Source organism: Tamandua tetradactyla, chromosome 1 (assembly GCF_023851605.1).
Source record: "Tamandua tetradactyla isolate mTamTet1 chromosome 1, mTamTet1.pri, whole genome shotgun sequence".
Taxonomy (NCBI): domain Eukaryota; kingdom Metazoa; phylum Chordata; class Mammalia; order Pilosa; family Myrmecophagidae; genus Tamandua; species Tamandua tetradactyla.
This window is the reverse complement of record NC_135327.1, coordinates 111966141-111988445: the sequence shown is the minus strand read 5'-3', so window position 1 is coordinate 111988445 and position 22305 is coordinate 111966141. Positions and strand designations below refer to the sequence as shown.

Here is a 22305-nt window from a genome sequence, read left to right as displayed (position 1 = left end):
GTATGTGCATAAAAGCCAGCTTTCTTACCTTTACCTCCTAGGCAATTTTCTTTCTAAATAACAGAGTATAATCTTTCACTACACCAGGCTAGATTAAATGAATGCAAACTAAAGAGTGAATTCCCGTATTTTACAGGGCTCTGCCCAAGTTAGAAAAACAAAACCTAGGGAAAACAATGAGAAAATTAGCATCTTGAAGCCTCCTAATAGGTCTGAAAACAGGCCTGGGATAAACCTGGAGCCATCAAGCCCGGCCTGAAACACCCCAGGAGGGAGCTGCTGTTTTTTTCCAGTAACTTTCTTAGCCGAAGGAGGCAGTTGGTGAAAGAGCTGAACCACATGCTTCAGAGCTCCGCGCCTTAGGTAGGGACAGCAGCCTTCCCGGTTTTCAGCATTTCCAAAAATTGTGACAAGCAGTTTTGCACTGCATTTTCAAATTAGCAAATTTGAGACAGAGACTTCGACCATCAGGAAAAGACCGGTCGAGGAAGTTTTGGAGTTGATGATGAAGATGCTGATTACCTGCACTATATATATATATATATATATATATATATATATATAAATGAAGAATTAAAATCTCCTGGTATAGCCAATGGAACACAATCGCTGGGCTCCCAAATGCTGCTGTCAGCAGAGAAAGCCCCGTTGTAAGAAAGAACTCTCCTAGACGTCCAGGCGCACAGCTCCTGCTCCTCCGCCCTTTTTCTCCCCAAGCCTCTGGCAAGCCCGCTGAGATGCAGATAGCGCGAGAGCAGGAGAAAGGGACAGGACCGCAGAAAGATGGAGGTGGGTGTGCACGGGGCGCGACAGGCAGAGTTTTAATCGTTTATCTCCCCCATCGGGCGCTGGAGGAAAGGGGAGAAGGCATTTCCAGGACGTTCTGTGAGTTTCCTCCCGATGTCAAGGAGATTCTGCCACGCCAAGGGTCCCTCCCGACCGCGGGCAGCGGGAGCTGGCTCCGGCTGGAAGGCGTTGGCCGCCTTGGCAGCGATACTGGCCCCTCCCGTATCTGAGCCCCGCCTCCGCGGAGGGCGAACCCCATAAAGCCGCGGCCACCTGGTCCCCTCCCGTCCTTCACGGTTTATTCCGACCCGGGATTCGCCGGTCCCGAGCCGCGTGGGTGCCCTGGGCAGTCGCGCGTGGGTGCCATGGCCGGGGAGCTGCGCCCCGCGGAGTTCGCCGGGGCGGGCGAGAAGGCTGGGCTGCAGGTCTGGAGGGTTGAGCGGCTAGAGCTGGTGCCGGTGCCCGCGAGCGCCCACGGCGATTTCTACGTCGGGGACGCCTACCTGGTGCTGTGCACGCTCCAGACCGGCCGCGGCTTCGCCTACCGCCTGCACTTCTGGCTAGGTGAGGGCAGCGGGGCTGAGATTTGCTGGAAGGCGGGGCGCGAAGGGTGGACCCGGGGTGGTCACGCCGGCCGCGGCCTTGGGGCTCGCTAGTGGGATCCGGCTTCTCGTGGCAGCACACACGGGGCTCAGGTCAAGTGCGAAGTGGACCTGGCCCTGCCTTCGACCGTTGCACGCTCAACTCTAGGCTTTGCGGCGGCTTCCTCCGGCCTCCTCCCTCTGTGTCCTCCTCCCTTCCTCCCTTCCTGCACTCCTCCCCTCCTCCCCTCCACCCTTCTTTTTCTGCCCTCCTCCCCTCCTCTCCTCTTCTCCTCTTCTCCTCTTCTCCCGTCCTCCTCCCCTTCACCCCTCCTGCCCTCCTGGCCTCCTGGCCTCCTGGCCTCCTCCCCTACTGCCCTCCTTTTCTTCTGTCCTCCTCCCCTCCTCTTCTCCCTCCCCTCCTCTTCTCCTGCCGTCCTCCCTTCCTTCCCACCACCCCGCCGACTCCAAACCCGTCTCCCGCCCAGGGGCGCTCACTCCGAGACCTCCTCCCTTCCCACAAGTTCAGTCCTGGCCTCCTTGCCTGGGTGGAGATGAAGACAAACACCTTTGTGGCATCCGCAGCAACCGGCAGAAACCCACCGCCCACCGCCACCGGTTCTGTGCCCCCGGGCACGGCTTCTATTGCTCTGTAATTGCTCTGCGCCTGAGGACCGGACCCTGCCTGCTCCACGCCGCCCGCAGGTTTCACCAACACAAACGCCTTTTATTAGGATGCTGGAGACCTTGGGTGGAGGCAGAAAAATGTAGATATTCTCCATAGAAATAAATAGCTCTAGGAGGCTTGTTTTGGCTGCTTTAGTATCTATTCATTTATTTATTATTGATTTATTTTAACACCAACCCGGGGTAGGACAAAACGGCCCTTTCAACAGGAGTGATTATTTTGGGCAGCTCTCGCGCCAGCTCTGGGGACACAGGGACTGTGTGTTCTACTTTTTCCACCTTCTACTTTCACTCGTAAACATCCCGAATGCCCAGGCTTGCCCTGTGAGCTCCTGTGCCACCGCACCCAGTCTAACAGCTTGACGATTATCTCAATCATTTTGCTTTCTTTTCAATCTAGCTTGCTTCCCTGTGCTTTGTATTTGTTTAATTTTAGTTATATTCTTGAGCTTAAAGGGACAGCACATACATATGAAACTCAACAATTTTGTATCTACCATTTGAGAAATGTTAAGAAGCAAAATAGTAGAAAATATTGAATAGTTGACTTTGTCAAATTAGCAAACACCTGAGTAGGCACCACAACTAAGACAGGAGGGCATAGAGCTGTGTTAATTGCAGCATCCGGTATTAAAATTTTGTACTTTTTTGAGGAGGCTGAACTGAGTTCAAATATATTTTGTTTTTCACTATTCCTATTATGACGTCATAGCAGATGGTGATCTATTTATATTTGTTTATCTATTTTATTTAATAATATATATATAATCTCTATTTATATTTTGTAGCAGAAAACTTAGTGTAGAATCTATAATCTTGAGTGGACAGTGCCTGATAGTAAGTATAGTGATTTCCTCACTGCAGTCTTCCCATCCAGAACTTGGGTCTTGAATGAATAAAAGCATCTGAAAGTCCACTTTGTCATTTGGATGAATGAAAATGTGAAAGCACTACATATCTTGCTGTAGACAGCAATAAATTTGACTTTTGTCAGAAGATTGCAAGAGAGCTTGGAACAGATCCTTTAATTTTGTAATTTTTTTCTTCTGCGGCAGGTGCCTAAGCACATATGTAGGGTTCACATATTTCCACCTTAACTTTTATTTAATTATTCATTTGCTACCCATTGACTTTAAAAAAATTAAATAGGGAATACTTTGTATAGAAATATTTTATGATCTTGAAGATATGCTAAAACTGAAGTGAATAGTATGTTGATAGCAAGTTAATTCATTTGGTAACTAGTCAGTGTTCCCAGCACTGGGTAAAGCATTTTTGAATATAAATAGTTATGAAACTTGCGTGACAGTTCATAATCTGCGATGTTTAATAAGACGAACAAAAATTATATGGCATAAATAGAATGTGATACTCCAAACGAGACATGAAGCTCTGTTATGGAGAAGCAGAAAAGCCTTTAAGAAAAAAAAGAAAATGATAGTAATTGGGAGAACTCCTTCAAGAGAAAATCGTGGGGAGCATACAAAAGCCTACAGCAAAATAATCCACAGGCTCTTCCAATCAAATTGTTCAGCTGCTAAATTTCATCCAAAATATTCTGCTGTAAGATCTAAGTTAAGAGAAATTTGTGAGAATTAGTCCAAGAGACAATTTTAGAGAAAATTCCGAGAGAGAGCTGAAAGTTCAGGAAAAGAAAAAGTTTGATGAAAGGAAATCAGTGGAAGGAAGACAAAAAGAGTAGGAAGTAAAGTCAAGTCAGGCTGGGATGAAAAAGTGCATAGCACGGAAATGAAAACACAGACCAAGTATGATGAAGACGGGAAACAGGAAGAGGTAAAACTAAAATGAGAGAGAATGGGAGGGAGTTATCTTTCCGGGTTTCCCCCAGTGTTTCCACAATACCCTTGCATATTACAGATTATATTATATACCACATTCTTATCTGCTTGTATCTGCTTTGTAAATTCCTTCAGAAAAGAATGTTTCAATCTTTGTTTCTCACTCCCTTTCACAGGGCCTGGCACAAGAAAAGTTATACCATATGTGTTTATTGTTTTAAAAATGTATTTATGTAAAGTTTAGAGTTGGCAGGTGAAAGGGTAAGGGCAGGGGTTTGAAGCATAGGTCAGGAATGTGACAGAGAAGCTTTATCACCTAGTCCAGTTTATATACACGATGCTATTAAGTAACTACAAGTATAAGGTAGGCGCATTTAAACTGCTAGGTATGTAGCTGAGATGTTTGTGTGTGTTTTAGCAAAGACCAATGCAAATACTTTTAATGTAAATATAATAAGTTCTTTCTTCTGGTCACTAACTTAATTTTTGTTATTGAAAGTTTGAGTTATTATAGATTCACATGAAGTTGTAAGAAATAATGCAGAAAGATCCCACATAAATTTTACCCAGTTTGTCCCAGTGGTAACCTTTTGTAAAACTATAGTCCAATATCACAAACAAGGTGTTGACAACAATAAAATCCGCCTATTTTATCCAGAGTTCTCTAGTTTTACTTATACTAATTTGTGTGTGTTTAGTTCTATACAATTGTATCACATGTGTAGAGTCATGTATCTACCAACACAGGCAAGATACTAAACAGCTATATCACCAAAGACTCCTTTGTGCTCACCTTTTATAGCCACATCTACCTGCCACATAAGCAACCCCCTTTCCCTTCCCTCTCTACTTTCCCCTAACCCTGGCAAATACAAATAAAAATTTTGTCATTCAAAAATGTTATATAAATGGAATCATAGAGTATGGAACCTTTTGACCTTGGCTGTTTTCGCTTGGCATAATTTCCTTGGTATTCATCCCACAAGTTGCTCCTTCCTTTTTAATGCTGTATAGTATTCCATGCTATGTAGGCACCATACTTTAACATTCAGCTCTTGAAGGACATCTGGGCTGATTCAAGTGTTTGGTATTACAAATAAAGGTGCTGTGAACATTCATGTACAGATTTTTATGTGAAGTTAGGTTTTTATTTTTCTGGGATAAGTTTCTAGGAATACCGTTGCTGGGTCATGTGGTATTTGCATGTTTAGTTATATAGAAAACCTTCAAACGTTTTTCTAAATTGTTTGTACTATTTTTCATTCTCACCTGAAATGTATGAATATCCAGTTTCTCAGTATTCCTGCCAGCCTTTGGTATTACCACTATTTTCCTATTTTAGCCAGTGTGTTAGGTGTAGAGTGATACCTCATTGTGGTTTTAATTCACATTTCCCTAATGACTAATGATGTTTTCATGTGCTTATTTGCCACCAGCATATCTTCTATAGTGAAATTTCTGTCCATATCATTTTCCTATGTGGTTTACAAACATTTTTTTTTCCATCTTTAGCTTGCTTTTTATCTGCTTAAGAAGGATTTTGCAGAGCCAAAGTTCTTAATTTTGCTAAGTTCCATTTTATCAGGGTTTTTTTTGCAAATTATGCTTTTAGTATAAAGTCTAAGAATATTTTTCCTTGCCTTATATCCGAAGATTTTCTCTTATTTTTTCCTAAAAATTGTATAGTTTTGCATTTTACATTTCTGTTCATTATCCATTTTACATTGATTTTTTGTTTTGAAATGTGATGTGTAGGTCAAAGTTAAATTTTACCTATGGATATCCAATTGTTCCTGCACCATTTATTGAAATACTATTCTTCCCCCATTGAATTGGTTTTACATCTTTGTCACAAGTCTGTTGAACATCTTTCTTGGAGTCTGTTTCTGGATTTTCTATTCTGTTTTATTGATCTATGCATCTCTCCTTCTACTGATACCACACTGTCTTAATTATTCTAACTATAGTAACTCTTAAATATGGGGGAGAGTGAGCCTAGGTTTTTATATTTTGGCTATTCTGGGTCCTATTCCTTTTCCATGCAATTTTTAGAATAAGTTTCTCTATATCTACAATTTTTTTTTTTTTTTTTTACAAAAATGTTTTTGCTGTGATTTTGAGAGGAACTGCATTCAGCCTGTAAGTCAGTTTGGGGAGAATTGACATCTTTATTATGTTGAGTATTCCAATCCATGAACACTGTATGTCTCTCCTATTGTATTTACATCTTTGAATTCTTTCATTGGCACTTTTAAGTTTTCAGCATACACTCCTGTATATGTTTTATTAAATGTATATCTATGCATTTCATTTTCTTTAGCGGATTGTGAATGATATAGTGCCTATAATTTCAGTTTCTGCATTTTTACTGTTAACTATATAGAAAATTTATTGGTTTTTGTTGGTGTGGTATCTTGCAGCTTTGCTAAATGCACTTAGCTTTCTTTTTATAGGTTCCTTGGGATTTTTTATATAGACAATCCTATTATCTCTAAAGACGTTTTTCTTTCTTCCTGTCCAATCTATATACCTTTTATTTCTTTTTCTTAGTTTATTGCAGTGGCTAGAACTTCCCATGCTATTTTGAATAAGAGTGAAGAGAAATGACATCCTTGCCTTTTTCTCGATCTTAGAGGGATAGAATTCAGGCTTTCAACATTAAGTATGATTTTGCTGTATGTGTTTTTATATATATAATTTATCAAGTTGAGAATATTCTCCTCTATTCCTAATTTGGTGAGAGTTTTTATCATGATGGATTTTGGATTAAGCTAATTTTTTTTTTTTTTTTTTTTTTTTTTTAAAGAGAGAGGGAGGAAGGGAAGGAAAGACAGAGAGAAGGAAAGAAAGATGGAAGGAAGGAAGGGAGGAAGAAAGGGAAACATCTTTAAACATTTTCTTGTTTTATTATATTTTGTTTGTTTGTTTGTTTTTTTTTACATGGGCTGGGGCCGGGAATCGAACCGAGGTCCTCCGACATGGCAGGCAAGCACTCTTGCCCGCTGAGCCACCGCGGCCCGCCCGGATTAAGCTAATTTTTAAGCCTCTCTTTTAAACTATGTTTTATATATCCAATTCTTCACATTCCCAAAACGATTTTAGGAACTTTACAGAATATATTACAGTATAACATAATGTAACATAGTATCAGGTAACATAAATTAATATAATATAGCATAACAAAGACATTGGTAAAATAAGCATAGGAAAAAAGTAGATGAAGTCATAGGCAGATTTCATACACAAAGGTCATACATAGGTTTCTGAACACTTATTAGAACTCCATCATGATCCAACTAAGTCCGGATTCTAACTTTCACATTCAGAGTCTGACATTGGCTTCATTGCATTTCAGTTTATTTAGGGTAAGGATCTGGTTTATGCATCTTGATATTCCTTGGCCTAGCACAGTAAAGAAGCATCAGCAAATGATGGCATAATTTAATTGGCTGCCTGTCCATTTACATCTACCTAAAGAAATTCAGATTTCAATGTAGTCAAGAATGTGTATGTCAAATGCGTCACCCTAACACTGTTTATGCTACATTTCCCTTTTAGGGCACCTCTGTACGAGATCTGCATCTGTCTTCTTAGTACTTTCATTAAATTTGGGGAAATGGGCAGAAGAATAGCCCCAGAATCATTTCACATTCCCAAATTCCATGTGTGTTTTTTATGTGTGTTAAATACTTACCTGCGGCCATAGCAAGCTCACAAAATTCATATCATGTCAGATATTCTAGTAGCTACTGAACTTCTCCCTGAGGAGACACTTGCTACACAGGTCCCTTTTGAGAGTGAGGAGGGGAATGTAAAGAAATCTGATTCTCCAATGTCCGTGACTGATTTTCCTCCTTCAAATTTGGCAAATACTGTCAATTGGGGTTGTTCAGGTGAACTCTTATGTTGTTATATAACGAGAGCCTGAATAAAAAGTGTTCTCTAGTGGTTTGTTGTAGTTTCTAAGAACCTAAGCCTCATGGTCACACAAACCCGTGTGTGGTCCTGAGCTGGGGAGGGCCGCCCGTGACCTCAGGGAAGCTACTCGGCCCTGCCATGCCGTCGCCGTCTCCTCCACTGCATGCTGGGTGCTGGGGTGCAATTTCTCCTTCACGGGGTGGCCTGGAGGTTAGTGAGGTCACCCATGCAAAACATAGCACAGTGTCTCGCCCATAGTAAAGGTGCCATGACTGTTAGCTGTTGTTTCTAACACCATTTGTGATTTTCCTGCAGCTTGGCTATAGTACGGGTTTAAAAGTGTTTTTTAAGAAATCTGATATTTGTAAACATTAAACATTTGTTGATTTTTTAATTCCTGGGAAACGCCAAGTACATTAGCATTTAATAAATGTTAGCATACTGGTTCTTTTTTCTCCCTTTTCTGTCACAGAATATTATTTCATTCAGCCTAAAACAAGACCTGTAAGATAGTGAATTGGGGTCACTGGGACTCAAAAATAAGGGTAAGATTAAGTTGTACACGTTATGCCATTCTGAAATCATGCCTCACAAATCTTAGTATATTGACATATTGGGAGATTAAAGATTAATGCTAACAAAGAATAAAACAAATGCAAAACGCTTTCATAGCCTAATCTTATTGGCTGTCCCCAGTGAGTGTTTATCTTATTCCTACTAGAATATTTCATTATATCTTCCCTATCGTATTCAGACAATATAGTATTTCATTAAAATTTTTTAAACGGTATTGGAAAAAACAGGAATGAAAACAATTAGTTATTGGAAAAATAATATAGTGTTGATATGCATTGTTTCTACTAAAAAAAAGCTTTCTGTAGAAAGACCATTTGTTGTATCGCTAATTCAAAGAAAATTTCTGATTTCTCTCATATCCGTAATTCTGCTATTATTTGCTATTTCAGGAAAGGAGTGCAGCCAGGATGAAAGTACAGCAGCTGCCATCTACACCGTTCAGATGGATGACTACTTGGGGGGCAAGCCAGTGCAGAATAGAGAACTTCAAGGCTACGAGTCCACTGATTTTGTTAGTTATTTCAAAGGCGGTCTGAAATACAAGGTGAGTAGCTCCTCGACAGCCTGTGGAGACCCACTTTCTCCTCCTGTCCATTGATGCCTCATGTCTTCATAGAATGAAAGTATATTGAGGACAGGATTTTTTGTTTTGCTTTGGTTTGATTTTAATCTGTTTTCTTCACTGTTATATCCCCATTTGGTGCCTAATATGTAGTAGGTGTTGAATAAATGTTTGTGGAATATATGGTCTGATATGTGAAATATTCTGATCTGGTCCCGTTTATTAGGTAAATATTTTTAGTTAGGTGTTCACAAGAAAGCCCTTTAGTATTTTACAAACTTATTTCAACAGTTATACATTGGTAACAGGGGTATTAGCAATTTAGGTTTTGCTATTTAGAAATAAAAAATAACCCAAAAGTTAGAAATTTTGATTTTTATGGAATAGCTTAATATGGTATTTAAAACAATTGTAGTTTCAGTTAATGCAAAGAACTCTACACACACTTCTCAGTTAATGTGCTTTGGTCTTAACGATGATGCAAATTAAACCACTGAGCTGAAAAAATGAGTGGTTCAGCCTTGCAGACTCAAATGTTAGTTAAAAATACACACCTAGGGTACACGGGTGGTTCCATGGTAGAATGCTTGCCTTCCATGTGGGGACCTCGGTTCGATTCCCAGACCATGCACCCCCCCCAAAAAAATACACACACATTTTCCTGAGACACTATCATCACTTGACTTTGCTTTTGAAAACAAACGGACAAGAACAAATAGTTCTCTCCTTTTATGGCAACCTTCACTAGAGCATGGGTTTTTGTCTGGAATTCTCCCAGTGATCCTTACAGATTGCCATCCTTCCTTACTTCCTGTGTGTACAGTTAAAATGTGAAGAACAGCTTCCCCAGATCAACATTCCCGAAGTCAGTATTTGCCAAAACGAACATAGCTAACCAAGAATTCTGCATATAAACTAAATACACCTGTTAAGGAGATGTAGTTTATTTCTGCCTGCATATGATCAGTGTCCTGGCTGAGTGTTTTGGGATACTGTTGAGATCAGGACAAAACACACTTAAGGTCTCGTATCTCTCTCAAAGTTATCTTTTCACTCTAGTATAGTACTTTTCACTTTGTCCTAAGTATGAAACTAATAGCTTACATTCCATTTAATTCACATGAGTGCCTACATTTTAGGTTCAGTGGTCCTAAAACTTCTCTATATTTAAATGAGTCCAGCATTTTAAATAATCTTCTTCTTGTTACTAAAAGCATGTGCTTTGACATCAACCCAGTTGTGAACCTGTTTCTGGCACATTTGTCTTGCTCACCTTTTGGCAATTTCTTAAGCTCTTTGTGATCAATTTCTTCAGACGTACAATGGTTATAACAACGTCTTCCTTAATGGGTATTGTAGGGATTAAAAATTAAAAGAAAACATTCACAGTGCATATAAAACCAATAGGGACTTGGCTGCAAATAGGACTTCTACAAACAAACTCTGAGATACATATTTGAAAGTGGACATAATGAAAGTAATTTCACAGCTATTGGATAATTATCTCCTATTTATCAACATTAAAGTCACCAAAAATCAGCATTTTTTTTTTTAGAAAGAGGATGTTTGCAAGTAGAGGTCAAATTTTTCAGCACTATTTATCTTATAAGAGATAGTGAACATATGATAGTGTGTGCAGTTGCAACCCTACTAAAGAGGAAATGTGGGAGCAGAGATAATTTGCCAATAAAAATAGCAAAACTATAATACTTAATTTCATCCCACCATTAGTCTCAGACTTACAGGGACATATCAAGCACTTCATGTATATTGTCTGATTACATCCAAACAGCATGCTAAGACGCAGTTTCTATCATTATCTCTGTACTATATAAAGTAAAGTGAGGCTTATAGAGGCTTCATAACTTGAAAAGGCCTCATAGCGAGTGGCCAGATGGCCATCTGACACCACTACTGGAGCTGGTAATCATTGTGCTGTGATGCTCTCAATATAAATAAATGGTTCAAATGTTGGGTCAAATTTTTAATTCAAGATTGTATGACACAGGATATCATGTCTGTTCAGTGCTGCAGACTTGACAGTCTGCCGTTATCAAGTCAGCGAAACCCTGGGTAGTTGCCCCAGTAATGTAAAGGGTCCCCCAGGAAGCATCAAGACCATCTTCCTATAAATGACATGTGTCCTTTATCGCTAAGGTTTTCTTTGTTTTCAGTGTTGGGTTAGGGAGGTTTGTACAGGGAGAGATTATGGAGGGCTGTGACTTTCTGTTGAATCCTGTTGTTAAGTCCCTAGCTAGTCATTCCTTTCCCAGGCTCAGACAAGGCCCTGCCCTCAGCCACAGTTGGAGCTAGCAGCTGACAGATGCCTGTCTCTGCAAACCTGTATTTGTGGTGTGTTTATGGTGCCACATGCTCTCATTTTACCTCGTGAAGGTGGAAAGAGGCTGGGATATTCTTGGGTTGATTCAAACAGTATTCACTGAAAATCAACTTACTATCTGATACAGACGTATAAGTAGCATGTAATTTTTCTTTTGTACATTTGTGGCACCAAATAGAAAAGACACATAAATTCTTAAAGTACTGATAAATTTTCACAAACGATATTACTCTAATGGTTCACTGTTTGAAGTTAATGGGAATGTTGTATTTGTATCCTCCGTCTAAGTCTGTCATTTTTGAAAGCATAGTGTTCTTGTACTATTTTCTAATGAGATCACAGTATATTTCTACTTATGTAAAATATTTTGAAATGGTCAAGAACATAATATATAGATGAAAACTTAGATTTATTTTGTTGTTTAATACTCATTTTGTTCAGTCAAGAAATGTGGCAATATTTTTAAAATTATGGACTGGGCGTATGTTTCATATATTTTTTTTAATTTAGGATTTTAATTGTCAAAATCGATATTCAACTTATATTTAAAATTTAAAGTCAAAATGGAAATGTAAAGTTGATGGAAATTTAACGAATGTGATAATGATTACTTATGCCACTTAACTTATTTTGAATTCACTGTATATGTTTACATAGTAAACTTGGAAGTTTGATTATTTTATAGATTTCATACCCAGATCGTTTTTCTTACCGTATTGTCATAAGAGGCCTTTTATTTATAATCAACAGAGTTCTGTTTACCAAGAATCTCAACTATGCACATTACCTCACAATTAATTATAGAAATAAAAAAGGAGTATGGTTCCTAACATTTAATTAGGAAAGATAGAAAGATAAAAGATCATTATAAATAATTCAAGAAGAGGTAGTTGATATATTCAGTATTTTCACTTTTTGCAAAATGAATTGATTCATTTTATGTTGGTTAAGCAACTAAGATGCTGTGTCTCTGTAATTTAGGGTGTAAATAGTCAGGTCTGATTAGTAAACTCTGTTTGCCAGAAAATAAAGGCAGTTGATTTTTCTTGCAAAAACAGGGCCCATCAATGGAAGCAGGCCAGGCATGGCCAGGACTAGCAGTGTTATTAGAGTGGGGACCTTGCACTGTCCAGCTCTCTGACCATCGTCATCTGTACTTTTTCCCTCTGATTCTTCAACTACCTCTTGCTTTCTTCTCTGAAATCCTAGTCTGTCTTCTCACTAAATCATTAGTTAAAAGGGCTAGAGATAGGGCGGGCCACAGAGGCTCAGCAGGCAGAGTTCTCGCCTACCGTGTCAAAGACCCAGGTTCATAGAGCTCTTTTTGCTTATGCAATGGAGCTTTACTCCCTGAAGTTACTTAGTAAATACATGCAATATCACACTGATGTATACATTGCAATACAGGTAGTCAACGAAGGTATGGGATGTATGAATTTTTCCTTTATTCTTTTTATTTCTTTTTCTGGGGTGATACAAATGCTCTAAAAATGATCACAGTATGAATATATAACTGTGTGATGATATCGTGAGCCACCTCTTGTATGCTTTGGATGGACTATATGGTGCATGAAGATATCTCAACAAAAATATTACAGATATATATGTTAGACTGAATTTTAAAGCAAGAAAGACAAAGAAACAGGAACAATGACAAAAAAACACCCTGTTGATTTACCAAGGAGTTTTCTCTCTGTCTTATTTAACTATGCACAGCTGTTTTAGCTTGGACTGACAGGCACACTTTTTGTACAAGCACTATGATTTTATGTTTTGCTGTCTACTTGGAACCCTCACTGGTTTTCTCTTTGGCCTGTCTTGTTTTCCCCCCCGCACTGGGCAGGCTGGAGGTGTGGCATCCGGGCTAAACCATGTGCTCACAAATGATTTGACGGCCAAGAGGCTCCTACATGTGAAGGGCCGGAGAGTGGTGAGGGCAGCAGAAGTTCCCCTTCGCTGGGACAGCTTCAACAGGGGAGACTGCTTCATCGTCGACCTCGGGACTGTGAGTTCTATGCGCACACTCAGACTTCTAAAGGAAAACAAGCTGTTTTCAGACCAAATCAGATGTATGTGCCATCGAAAAAAATCCCGTTTTTTGCGCACTGAAAAAGCTGGTGTTTACCTGAGCTGCAGTCATATCAAGTGAATAATTGGCGAATATTTAGACGATACATAAATTACAGTTTCAAAGTTTTTCTTTTCTTTGATAGGTTTAGAATAGAGTAGTGATTTAGTTCTTCCTGTCATAGAACAGAATTGAATAATTTTAAATATATCTCTTTTCTCTGAACAGAGCCTCCTCTAATTATTTTTGTGTGTGGGAAAATATAAATTGAAAGGGACATCAGAGATTTTATTGGAATCTTTTACTCTAAGTGTCATAGGTTCTAGAATTTAAAATGGATACATGGGATAAATTTGAAAACCTACCTAAGGAGTTGTGAGAATATTTTATAATTTTATTTTGAACGATATTGTATATATAGTGTAACAATATATACTACACCATTTTTCACATTTCAATTATTTTAGAGTTATTAGAAGGAAAGGGAACAAATAAAACATTCAAGTGTCATGTTAATGGAGGGTGCAGTGGTGTTAATGTCTGAATTATATTTTGTTCCAGGCAAAGGGACTCCTGTAATGTCAGGTATACTTACGATCATTATTATCCTGACAGATAAATATTATTGCAAGGCCTTGTCCTAGACCCTAGTGAGCAGGATTTAAGTGTGTCTTGGAAACTTTGTAAAGGTTTTAAAAGTTAGAAATGAAGGGTGTTTCCTTGCACTGAGAGACCCTGTGCAAAGAAGGCCGGAAGCACAGAGCACATTTATGATCTCTTCCTCCCCCTCCTCCCCTCCCCTCCCGTTCCTTCTCCTCCTCCTCCTCGCACACGATTGCATTGCAGTCATCATCCCAAGCATTATCCAGGCCTTGAACTGTATTACCTCAGGTAGAATGAGGTTTGCACTAGGTACAGAACTTGCTCAAGGTTGCATAGCCAGGATATGGTAAAACCAGGATTAGAATCTAGGCATGTCTGACTCCCAGTTAAGCCTGTCCTTTCGCTGCCTTTCATTGGGTGTTATTTTGGGAACAGCTGGAAAAGGGTTTGAGGCTAATAGAAGCCAAAGGAGCTCATCCCACTTAAATAGGATGGACATGAGAGTTCTGAAGTGGGGCTCAACAGTCAAAGTTCAGTTTCAGGAATATTAGTTTGCCAACAGTGAGAGATTAAATGTGTGAGTGGTGCAGAAAATGACCCCAAGCTATAAATTAGATTAGTTTCTCTAAGTTAGGGTGCATCTATAGCTTTATTACTGCTAATGTATAATCCGACTGTACTGAATTCTACTAGCTTGTGTGCACAGTTGAATCACAATATCAGTGCCCAAAGTTCAATTCCTTTCTCCACCTCTGTGTCACACCAGGCATCTGCACCCAAAATGACAGTACTCTTGCACTGACCTTACACCTAATTTCATATAGAAGTCCCTTTAAACTTCAAATGCTGACCCAATCCTCTGCCCAGGTATAAGACAGGGCCCTCAGATTTAGATGAAAACTTGATATCATTCCTCTATATTCCTCTGGTACCAAAAATCATAACTTATGCAAAAAGGGGCACACATGTATCATCAGGTCACCAATGTGCTGCTCTGAAAAGATGTATGTCCCCTAGAAAAGCCATGTTTTAATCAAAATCCCATTTCATAAAGGTAGAATAATCCCTTGTTCAATACTGTATGTTTACAACTGTAATCAGATCATCCCTGGATGATGTGATTTAATCAAGTGTGTTGTTAAGCTGGATTAGATGACATGTCTCCACCATTTGGGTGGGTCTTGAAAAGTTTCTGGAGTCCTATAAAAGAGGAAACATTTTGAAGAATGAAGGAGATTCAGAGAGAGCAGAGAATGCTGCAGCACCATGAAGAAAGAGTCCATCAGCCAGCACTTTGGAGATGAAGAAAGAAAACACTTCCCGGAGAGCTTCATGAAACAGGAAGCCAGCAGAAGAAGCTAGCAGATGATTCCATGTTTGCCACGTGCCCTTCCAAATGAGAGAGGAACCCTGACCATGTTCACCATGTGCCTTTCCAGTTGAGAGAGAAGCCCTGAACTTCATCGACCTTCTTGAACCAAGGTATCTTTCCCTGGATGCCTTAGATTGGGCATTTCTAATTGGGACATTTTCTTGGCCTTAGAACTCTAAACTAAGACCTTATTAAATTCCCCTTTTTAAAAGCCATTCTGTTTCTGGTATATTGCATTCTGGCAGCTAGTAAACTAGAATAACCAAGTTCCCAAACCAATTACTTTTAGAGTCTCTCCAAATCTATGTGCTTATTGTCTAAATGTTATTACATTATATTTACAGCCCTTCAAAGTTTATAGTGTTTTACATATAACATTTTTAATAGAAAATGAAGACCTCAATTTTAGTTCAAATTTACTGTAATCTCATGTTCTCTTATGTAAAAGTAGGGTATTTCATTAGGTGAATGTTGGGGCTCGTAGACAAGAGGGGCACTTCTCACTGCTAATATCATTCATCATTGCTATGACTTGCATATATTTCTATTCTAAAAACATTTTTATCTCTAATGTAGTTATTCCACAAATGCAATTATCTATTTAAGATAGATAGCTTCCAGTTCAGCTTTCCAACTTGATCTTGTGCAGATCATAAACCTCTCTGAGTCTGAGCTTCCTCATTTATTTTTTGCATCTTGACTCTGATTTCTGATGCTATTTCTAGCCTTAGCTGGCTATGATTCAGTCTCATTTGACCTATAGTCATATCTGGAAAACAGCAGTTATCCCAGTTTCACAAAGGGGAAAAAAGGCTGTAGAAAGTGTGAGCAAGTCAATCTCCTTACAAGTTGAGTAGTGACCCAGAATAGGGTCAGGTTTTGTATTCATGGCTCACCTCCTTTTCACTACACTAAGCTAACATGGCAGCAATTATGACCCTCTCTGACCCTATAACAGAGTGATTTGCAGTGGTTTTAGAATATCTTTGTCACGGAATTGATGATGTCTACTATTTTATCTCATTGAGAAGCTACTGAAAGTAGTATTATTCATGAAATCATTCATTATTTTACTAGCAAATAGCGAGTTTCCTAATGGGCTAGAGAGTCAGGTACTGGGAGACAGTGATGGACAGGCTGGAGTTCTAGTGGCACAGGCTCCTCCCCACAGGGAATGACTGTCCATGGGAACATGGCCTACAGATCCATCTAACGGGAACAGTGAGGGCCAGGAACACTCATTAGTTTACTAGTTAAATATCTTGATTACATGTAGTTAATGATTTTTAATGGCTTTTAAGTCTCTGGACAAGTAAGAAATGTTTGAAACTGTTTTGGTGCAGAGGTGCATAAGTTTAGTTATCTCTACATGGTGGATATTTCCTATCCCAAGAGGACACTCCAGTAAGAATCAAGCCCTGGGTTCCTACCTGCATTGGAACAATAGCCACATGATATGTTCCTGTTACTGACCTTTAACCTGTTGGCATGTTGCCAAAAGTTTCTCAGTGGTGATAAGATATGGAAGTTATCCTGGGAACTTTATTTTGGGGGTGTGTCACAGCAAATAAAGAAGTCCTTTAAAGTTTTCTGTACAGTCATATTTTAGTACCAGTCATTCAGCTAATTATTTTAATGACTGCCTTCCATATTAGAGGGCACAGGATGAGGCCAGCACATTTTCTTCAAGTTTGTTTTATCAACTAGATGCGAAAAGTTAGATTAGACTGTCCCTCAGCCAAAGCCATCTATCCAAAACTAAGGTGATGGATAAAACGTAAATCCCATTTCTTCATTGTGTTCTAGTGATAACAGTTTCTTTAATAAAAATCAGTATTATTGCTATGATATAACGTATATCTTAGAAACATTTCCCCTCTTATAGGATTTTAGACCATAGTAAATATTTTCTGGACATAATAGTTGAACCTTCTCAACCTGAGAGACTTTGAATCAGTTAATCTACTTGATACCTCAGAAAATCATTTTAAAGGACGATTTAGATAAATTATCTCATATTTAGTGTATTTTTCAGAAAATAATATGGAGCATGACCAGATCTTAGCAATTTGGAAGTTATAGAACTTTTGGAAGAGTTTTGGATTTACACATTTTAATGTTGGTGAATTTCTTAATTATTAATTTCCTACTGTTTTTAATGACATACTTATGAGATATTTGCAGAAATTAATAAAATCACAAATAAATATATTGCAACAAGGCACCAGTAAGTACAGAGTGTGCATCTTGATACAATGATAATGAAGAAAGTCCATATCATCAAAGTTTGGCATGTGGGAATCCATCTTTTAGAAATACAAGTCAGACCTAGCCTCCAGGGGAGCACTGGATTTCACAGGAGTGGGAGGCTCTGTGGTGATTACTAACCCGTTTCTGCATGCTCTGTTTCCTTGTTAACTTGTTTGGTCAGTTATGCAGGTTCCTACTCTCCTCACTATTTATAGCCTCTCATCCCCCTCTGAAAAATCAACCTGCACTTCCTCATTTCTCAGCCAGTGTTCAGCCCACATTGTCTGACTTTCACTCCCACCATTCCTTTGAAACTGTTCTCTCCACAGGCATCAATGACCTCTGCTCAACCCAGCGGACATCTCGGCCATTACCACATGATCCTTGCACTACTTTGACTCTGTTATTGCTTCTTCTTCAGCCTCATTTCTCTCCTTGCTCCCAGATTTTCCTCCCTTTCAGACAACTCTGCCATTCAACTTTGCGTGGTCTGCCCACCCTCAGGTTTGTGTGTGTGTGTGCATACACGTGTGTGTTTAAGGGCTCCATGTGTGATCATTGCCTCTTCTTCCTGAGTGACCTCATCCCCACTGGTACCCCCTGGATACAGTCCACTGCGACCACACACCTGAGCCCTACATCGATATTTTGGTCAGCTGCAGATATTGCTGCTTATATATATCATGAGAACCTCAAACTCAATAAATCTAAAAACTGAACTCATCAACTGTATCTGTTTCCTTCTCATTTTGAAGAGGTTTTTCTGCTTACTATCTTTATCTCACTCAGGCCCTCAAATCCCAAATTTGGGAGCTACCCTGATGATTTCTCCCCAGTGATACACATTCAAGCACCCTGCCGAATCCTCCTCCTGCCTCCATCCCTACTGATCCTGAGTAAAAGTGACAATTTCATGCTTCTGCACACGTTGCTTCCTACCTAGAAGACCCTCGTTTCTGTCACCTACTTTCTCCAGCAAACATTCAATATCTCATCCTTAGACGTTCAGACATTATCTTCAGTATTACTTGCTCCCTGACTACTCTCTCTTCTTGCCCTATTTCACATCCCACCCCTGTAGAGTTAGTTATGACCTCATCTTTCCTATCACCATAGAGAAACTTGTGTCTCAACATTTTTAATAACTTCTCCACTTCTTAGCCTCGCTCACCAGGAATCTTTGTTCCTGATACAATGCCAGGGACTCAAACCCAACAAATTTTTCAACAAGCATATATCCAGCATAAATCATGCAGTCTCATACACTCATGAGCATAGAGTTGTAATTTCCTTTTTTTTTTTTAGCTGTAACTTTAACCCCCAACCTTCACTGAGGTCTTTGTAAATTAAAACTATGTTGGCTTTCAGACTGTTGTCTTTTCTGTCTTAAAAATGCTTATTTTGAACTGAAAACTGAATAGAAACTTCTTTGTTTTGGATAAATTTGTCCTTGCCCCAAAGCAGTGCATACCACTAGCTGTATAAGAGAGCTTTGAGTAATGAGAAAAAATATAGGGAAAAATAAATGTAATTTCAAATCTCTAGTAATCCTTACCCTGCAGTAAAAATGAGATGAATGGCATGTATTTTGTGCTTCATATGTGCTAGGTGCATGGAGGACAGGGTGAGTGCCAGATATCTTTGACCTCTTAGGTACTGTCAGATTTGGAAGGCACAGAGACCACAGGCAAAGAAGAGTGGGGCAGGGAGAATGTGAGAGGTGCTAGAGAAGAGGTACAAATACATTGCAACTGCGGAATGGATAGGAGCACAAGGAAAGACAACTCTCAAGGTTGTAGGATTTATACTTTAATTCTCAGTCATGGTTGCAGATCAGAGTCATCTAGAAGAGGATTAAAAATATGAGTGCCTTCGATTTACTCCTAGAGATTTTGATATCAAAGTTTTAGGATGGAACCTTGGAGTAGTTATATTTAAACCACTCAGGATTTAATGTACAGCGAACACTGAGAAGCACTTCAGTATACGAAGTGTCTACAGATGCAGGGAAATTAGATGCCTAAAGAACCAATCTGTCAGTTAAAAGTAGTTAAGTCTCCAGTTTATGTGACTGGCAAAGGTTATTGTTGATAAATTGTGATTGTAAACTACTTTGTTTTACCAAACACTCTGACTAGGACAGAGGACATTCATTTGCTCTCACTGTACGAGAGGAGCCCTCCCAGAGCTGCTCGCCCTGCGCCTGTGGGTGGCTTCACACCAGCAGCCCGGCTGGAATTGTTCAAGTCCTTTTCTCCCGTCCCTGCCCCTCTGCTGCACGTCACAGGACATTGTAGATCAGTCCTGCTGGCTTTAACCTTCTAAACATCCCTTGAGTAGCCTCCTTCTCTCCGTCACCACTGTGCTGCCTCTGTTCAGATATTTATCTTCTGTCATCTAGATCTCTGCACGCACTTCCTTTCTGGTCACCCACCTCCAGTGGCCCTGCACACCCACTCCATTCATCCTCCATCCTTCATGCAGAGGGACTTTTATTGTCAAGGTGGCTTGATGTTGAGGAAACAAAAAAAATAGGATATTATTAAACTTTTGTTAACCTAAAAACCAAAGAAGTTGTAATTAAAATCTTTAAAATTAAAAAAAAAAGTGTGTCCATGAAGCATATATGGCAAAATGTTAATTACCGTATCTAAGTAAAATATCCATGGCTGTTCATTTTCTGTATGTCTGAAAAAACACATAATAAAAATCTCTGTTATAATGAAAAAAATGGGCAGATTCCTGGAGGAATCACACAAATGTATTATCATGTATAAGCTATGCTTAGAGAACCTCCAGGCTAGAGGGTTTTCTTAATGAACTTTTACATTTGTTTAACTCGATCTAAGGACAAACTAAACACAGAAAAACCAAAGCCATAGAAGAAAGGAAAAGGGAGAGAACTGCATCTCATCTACCTTTATAAAATTTTAGACAGATTTAGCATAAACGACTTAGACAAGATCAAAGAGTGATAAGTCTAGGCTGAATTCTTTGCCCATGTTCTGAGTCATTGTCATGCAGGCTGTTTGGGGTGTCCCTTTACATTTGGTCTCTGAAATCCCACTTCCCTTCAAGAGCATCATTGAGCATTATATATTTCGGCTTATTTTCTGTCACCCAATGGTGAGCTATACTTTGATGTTTAGCTCATGAACTCGGACCACTTTGTTTAAAGGAAATTTTGAAACCTCTGGTTTTCGAGAGCAATAATAGTTCTTCTCCCGTAGTGTGTGTGTTTCTATGAATACCATTCATTCACTTGTATTTCTCTCTATGGGTTGACCAAACTAATTGCCAGTATAGATTTTATTTCCTGTTTCTTACTTTTCCAATGCTGTGGAGTGATTCTGTCTTCTGTTTATAGTTTGTATATGAAGAATTAATTATATTTCCACAAACTTCTGTTAGGGCGTGTTTTGAGGCAGTATGCACATGAACAGCTTTCTGTCAAAATTTAAGTAGATTGGGTTCCAAATTGACTAGTTATTTCCATATTTAGAGCAAGTGGTTATGTCCTGTTCCCAAAGAAATATAACATTTATTGTTGAGTTATTACATTGATCTAAAGGAATAAAATAGTTGCTTCTGCAACTATGTTTGATTTACAATTTTCAGGGACTGGTATGCTTAAATCAAGTTTATGAAAAGTTTTTAAGTTAAATACCATTCAAGTATAATAAATAAAACAATTTCAATTGCAGTAAAAACTTTTTATTGTAATAATAAATATCACATCAATCCATGCTTTTCTATTAGGCTCTGTGCAGGATTTTTTCAACCCACTCCTACAAAATGGGATAAGTTGATTTATTGGAGAAAGTTTTTCAGCATGGTGCCAACAGAATACAAAGTTACCTTGTGCATAGAGTTGTGAAAGAGTCTTAACCAACAATTTATGAATAGAGTAAATGTTGGTCAGTGAAGTTTATTGATAGCACAACACATTTATTTCAGCACAGTAGAGCTCTGTTAACATAAGCTGGTCTGCCCTGAACACATCATCCATACAGGATGAAATTTAAATTGCCATAATATAATAAATTGCTAAAATTCTATTTAAACTTTTAAAGCAAGTTTTAATGTGCTACTACTGTCATCAGATGGGTTGTAAAGGCATAGAAAATAAATTAGTGTTGAATGAAAAGGGTTTTTTTTAATTAACATGACTCTAAACAATGTTGGCTCTTAACAACTTATGATTAAAGTCAATATTTTATTGTGTTTTTCTGAATTAACTTTGCAAAATGAGTCTAGTAAATAAGAAAATATGTGACTTTAGATAAATTGTAACAAAATAAAGTGGAAATAAGGAAAGAGCAACTTAACAGAAGCCTTCCATTTTCATGCTCCATAAGATTTCTGTAAACAGTTTCTTTAATGACTCAGTCATATTTATTTTAAAAGAAAACTTCATTTTCAAAAGTTTTACTACTTTTATAAGTATTTCCTAGATATGTGTTCACCATTTTAAAGGTAGAAACTGTGTTCTTTAATTCATGGTGAGGAACCTTTGCTATAACTGCATTTACCTGTGAATTGGCACTTTGCATAAAAATCCCAGCCCAAAGCAATATCATAGAGAATATTTGGGGATCCTTAGAATATTGTAAAATTTTACCTTAGATAATAATTAATGTTCATGGGATTATCATTATCTATAATTCATTTTAAACACGTTACTGTGCTTCTGTAATGCTTTACAGATGCTTATAAAATTTAGTGTTATTTAATATAATCTCTTTGAAGTAAATGAGGTATT

General features: G+C 38.7%; 1 protein-coding gene across 2 annotated transcripts in view; it reads left to right on the top strand.

Moving 5' to 3' along the window:
• The first annotated feature begins 799 nt into the window (after positions 1-799).
• Positions 800-22305, top strand: part of SCIN (scinderin) — a 97929-nt gene continuing 76423 nt past the window's right edge. The window contains exons 1-3 of one of the 2 annotated variants that reach the window (XM_077122675.1): positions 800-885; positions 8737-8891; positions 13094-13255. In XM_077122675.1, coding sequence (XP_076978790.1) covers positions 8790-8891; positions 13094-13255 — 264 coding nt within the window. In that variant the 5' untranslated portion in view covers positions 800-885; positions 8737-8789. Of the gene's footprint in view, positions 886-1062; positions 1351-8736; positions 8892-13093; positions 13256-22305 lie in introns of those variants that run through there. The other variant, XM_077122669.1, reaches the window with a different exon arrangement.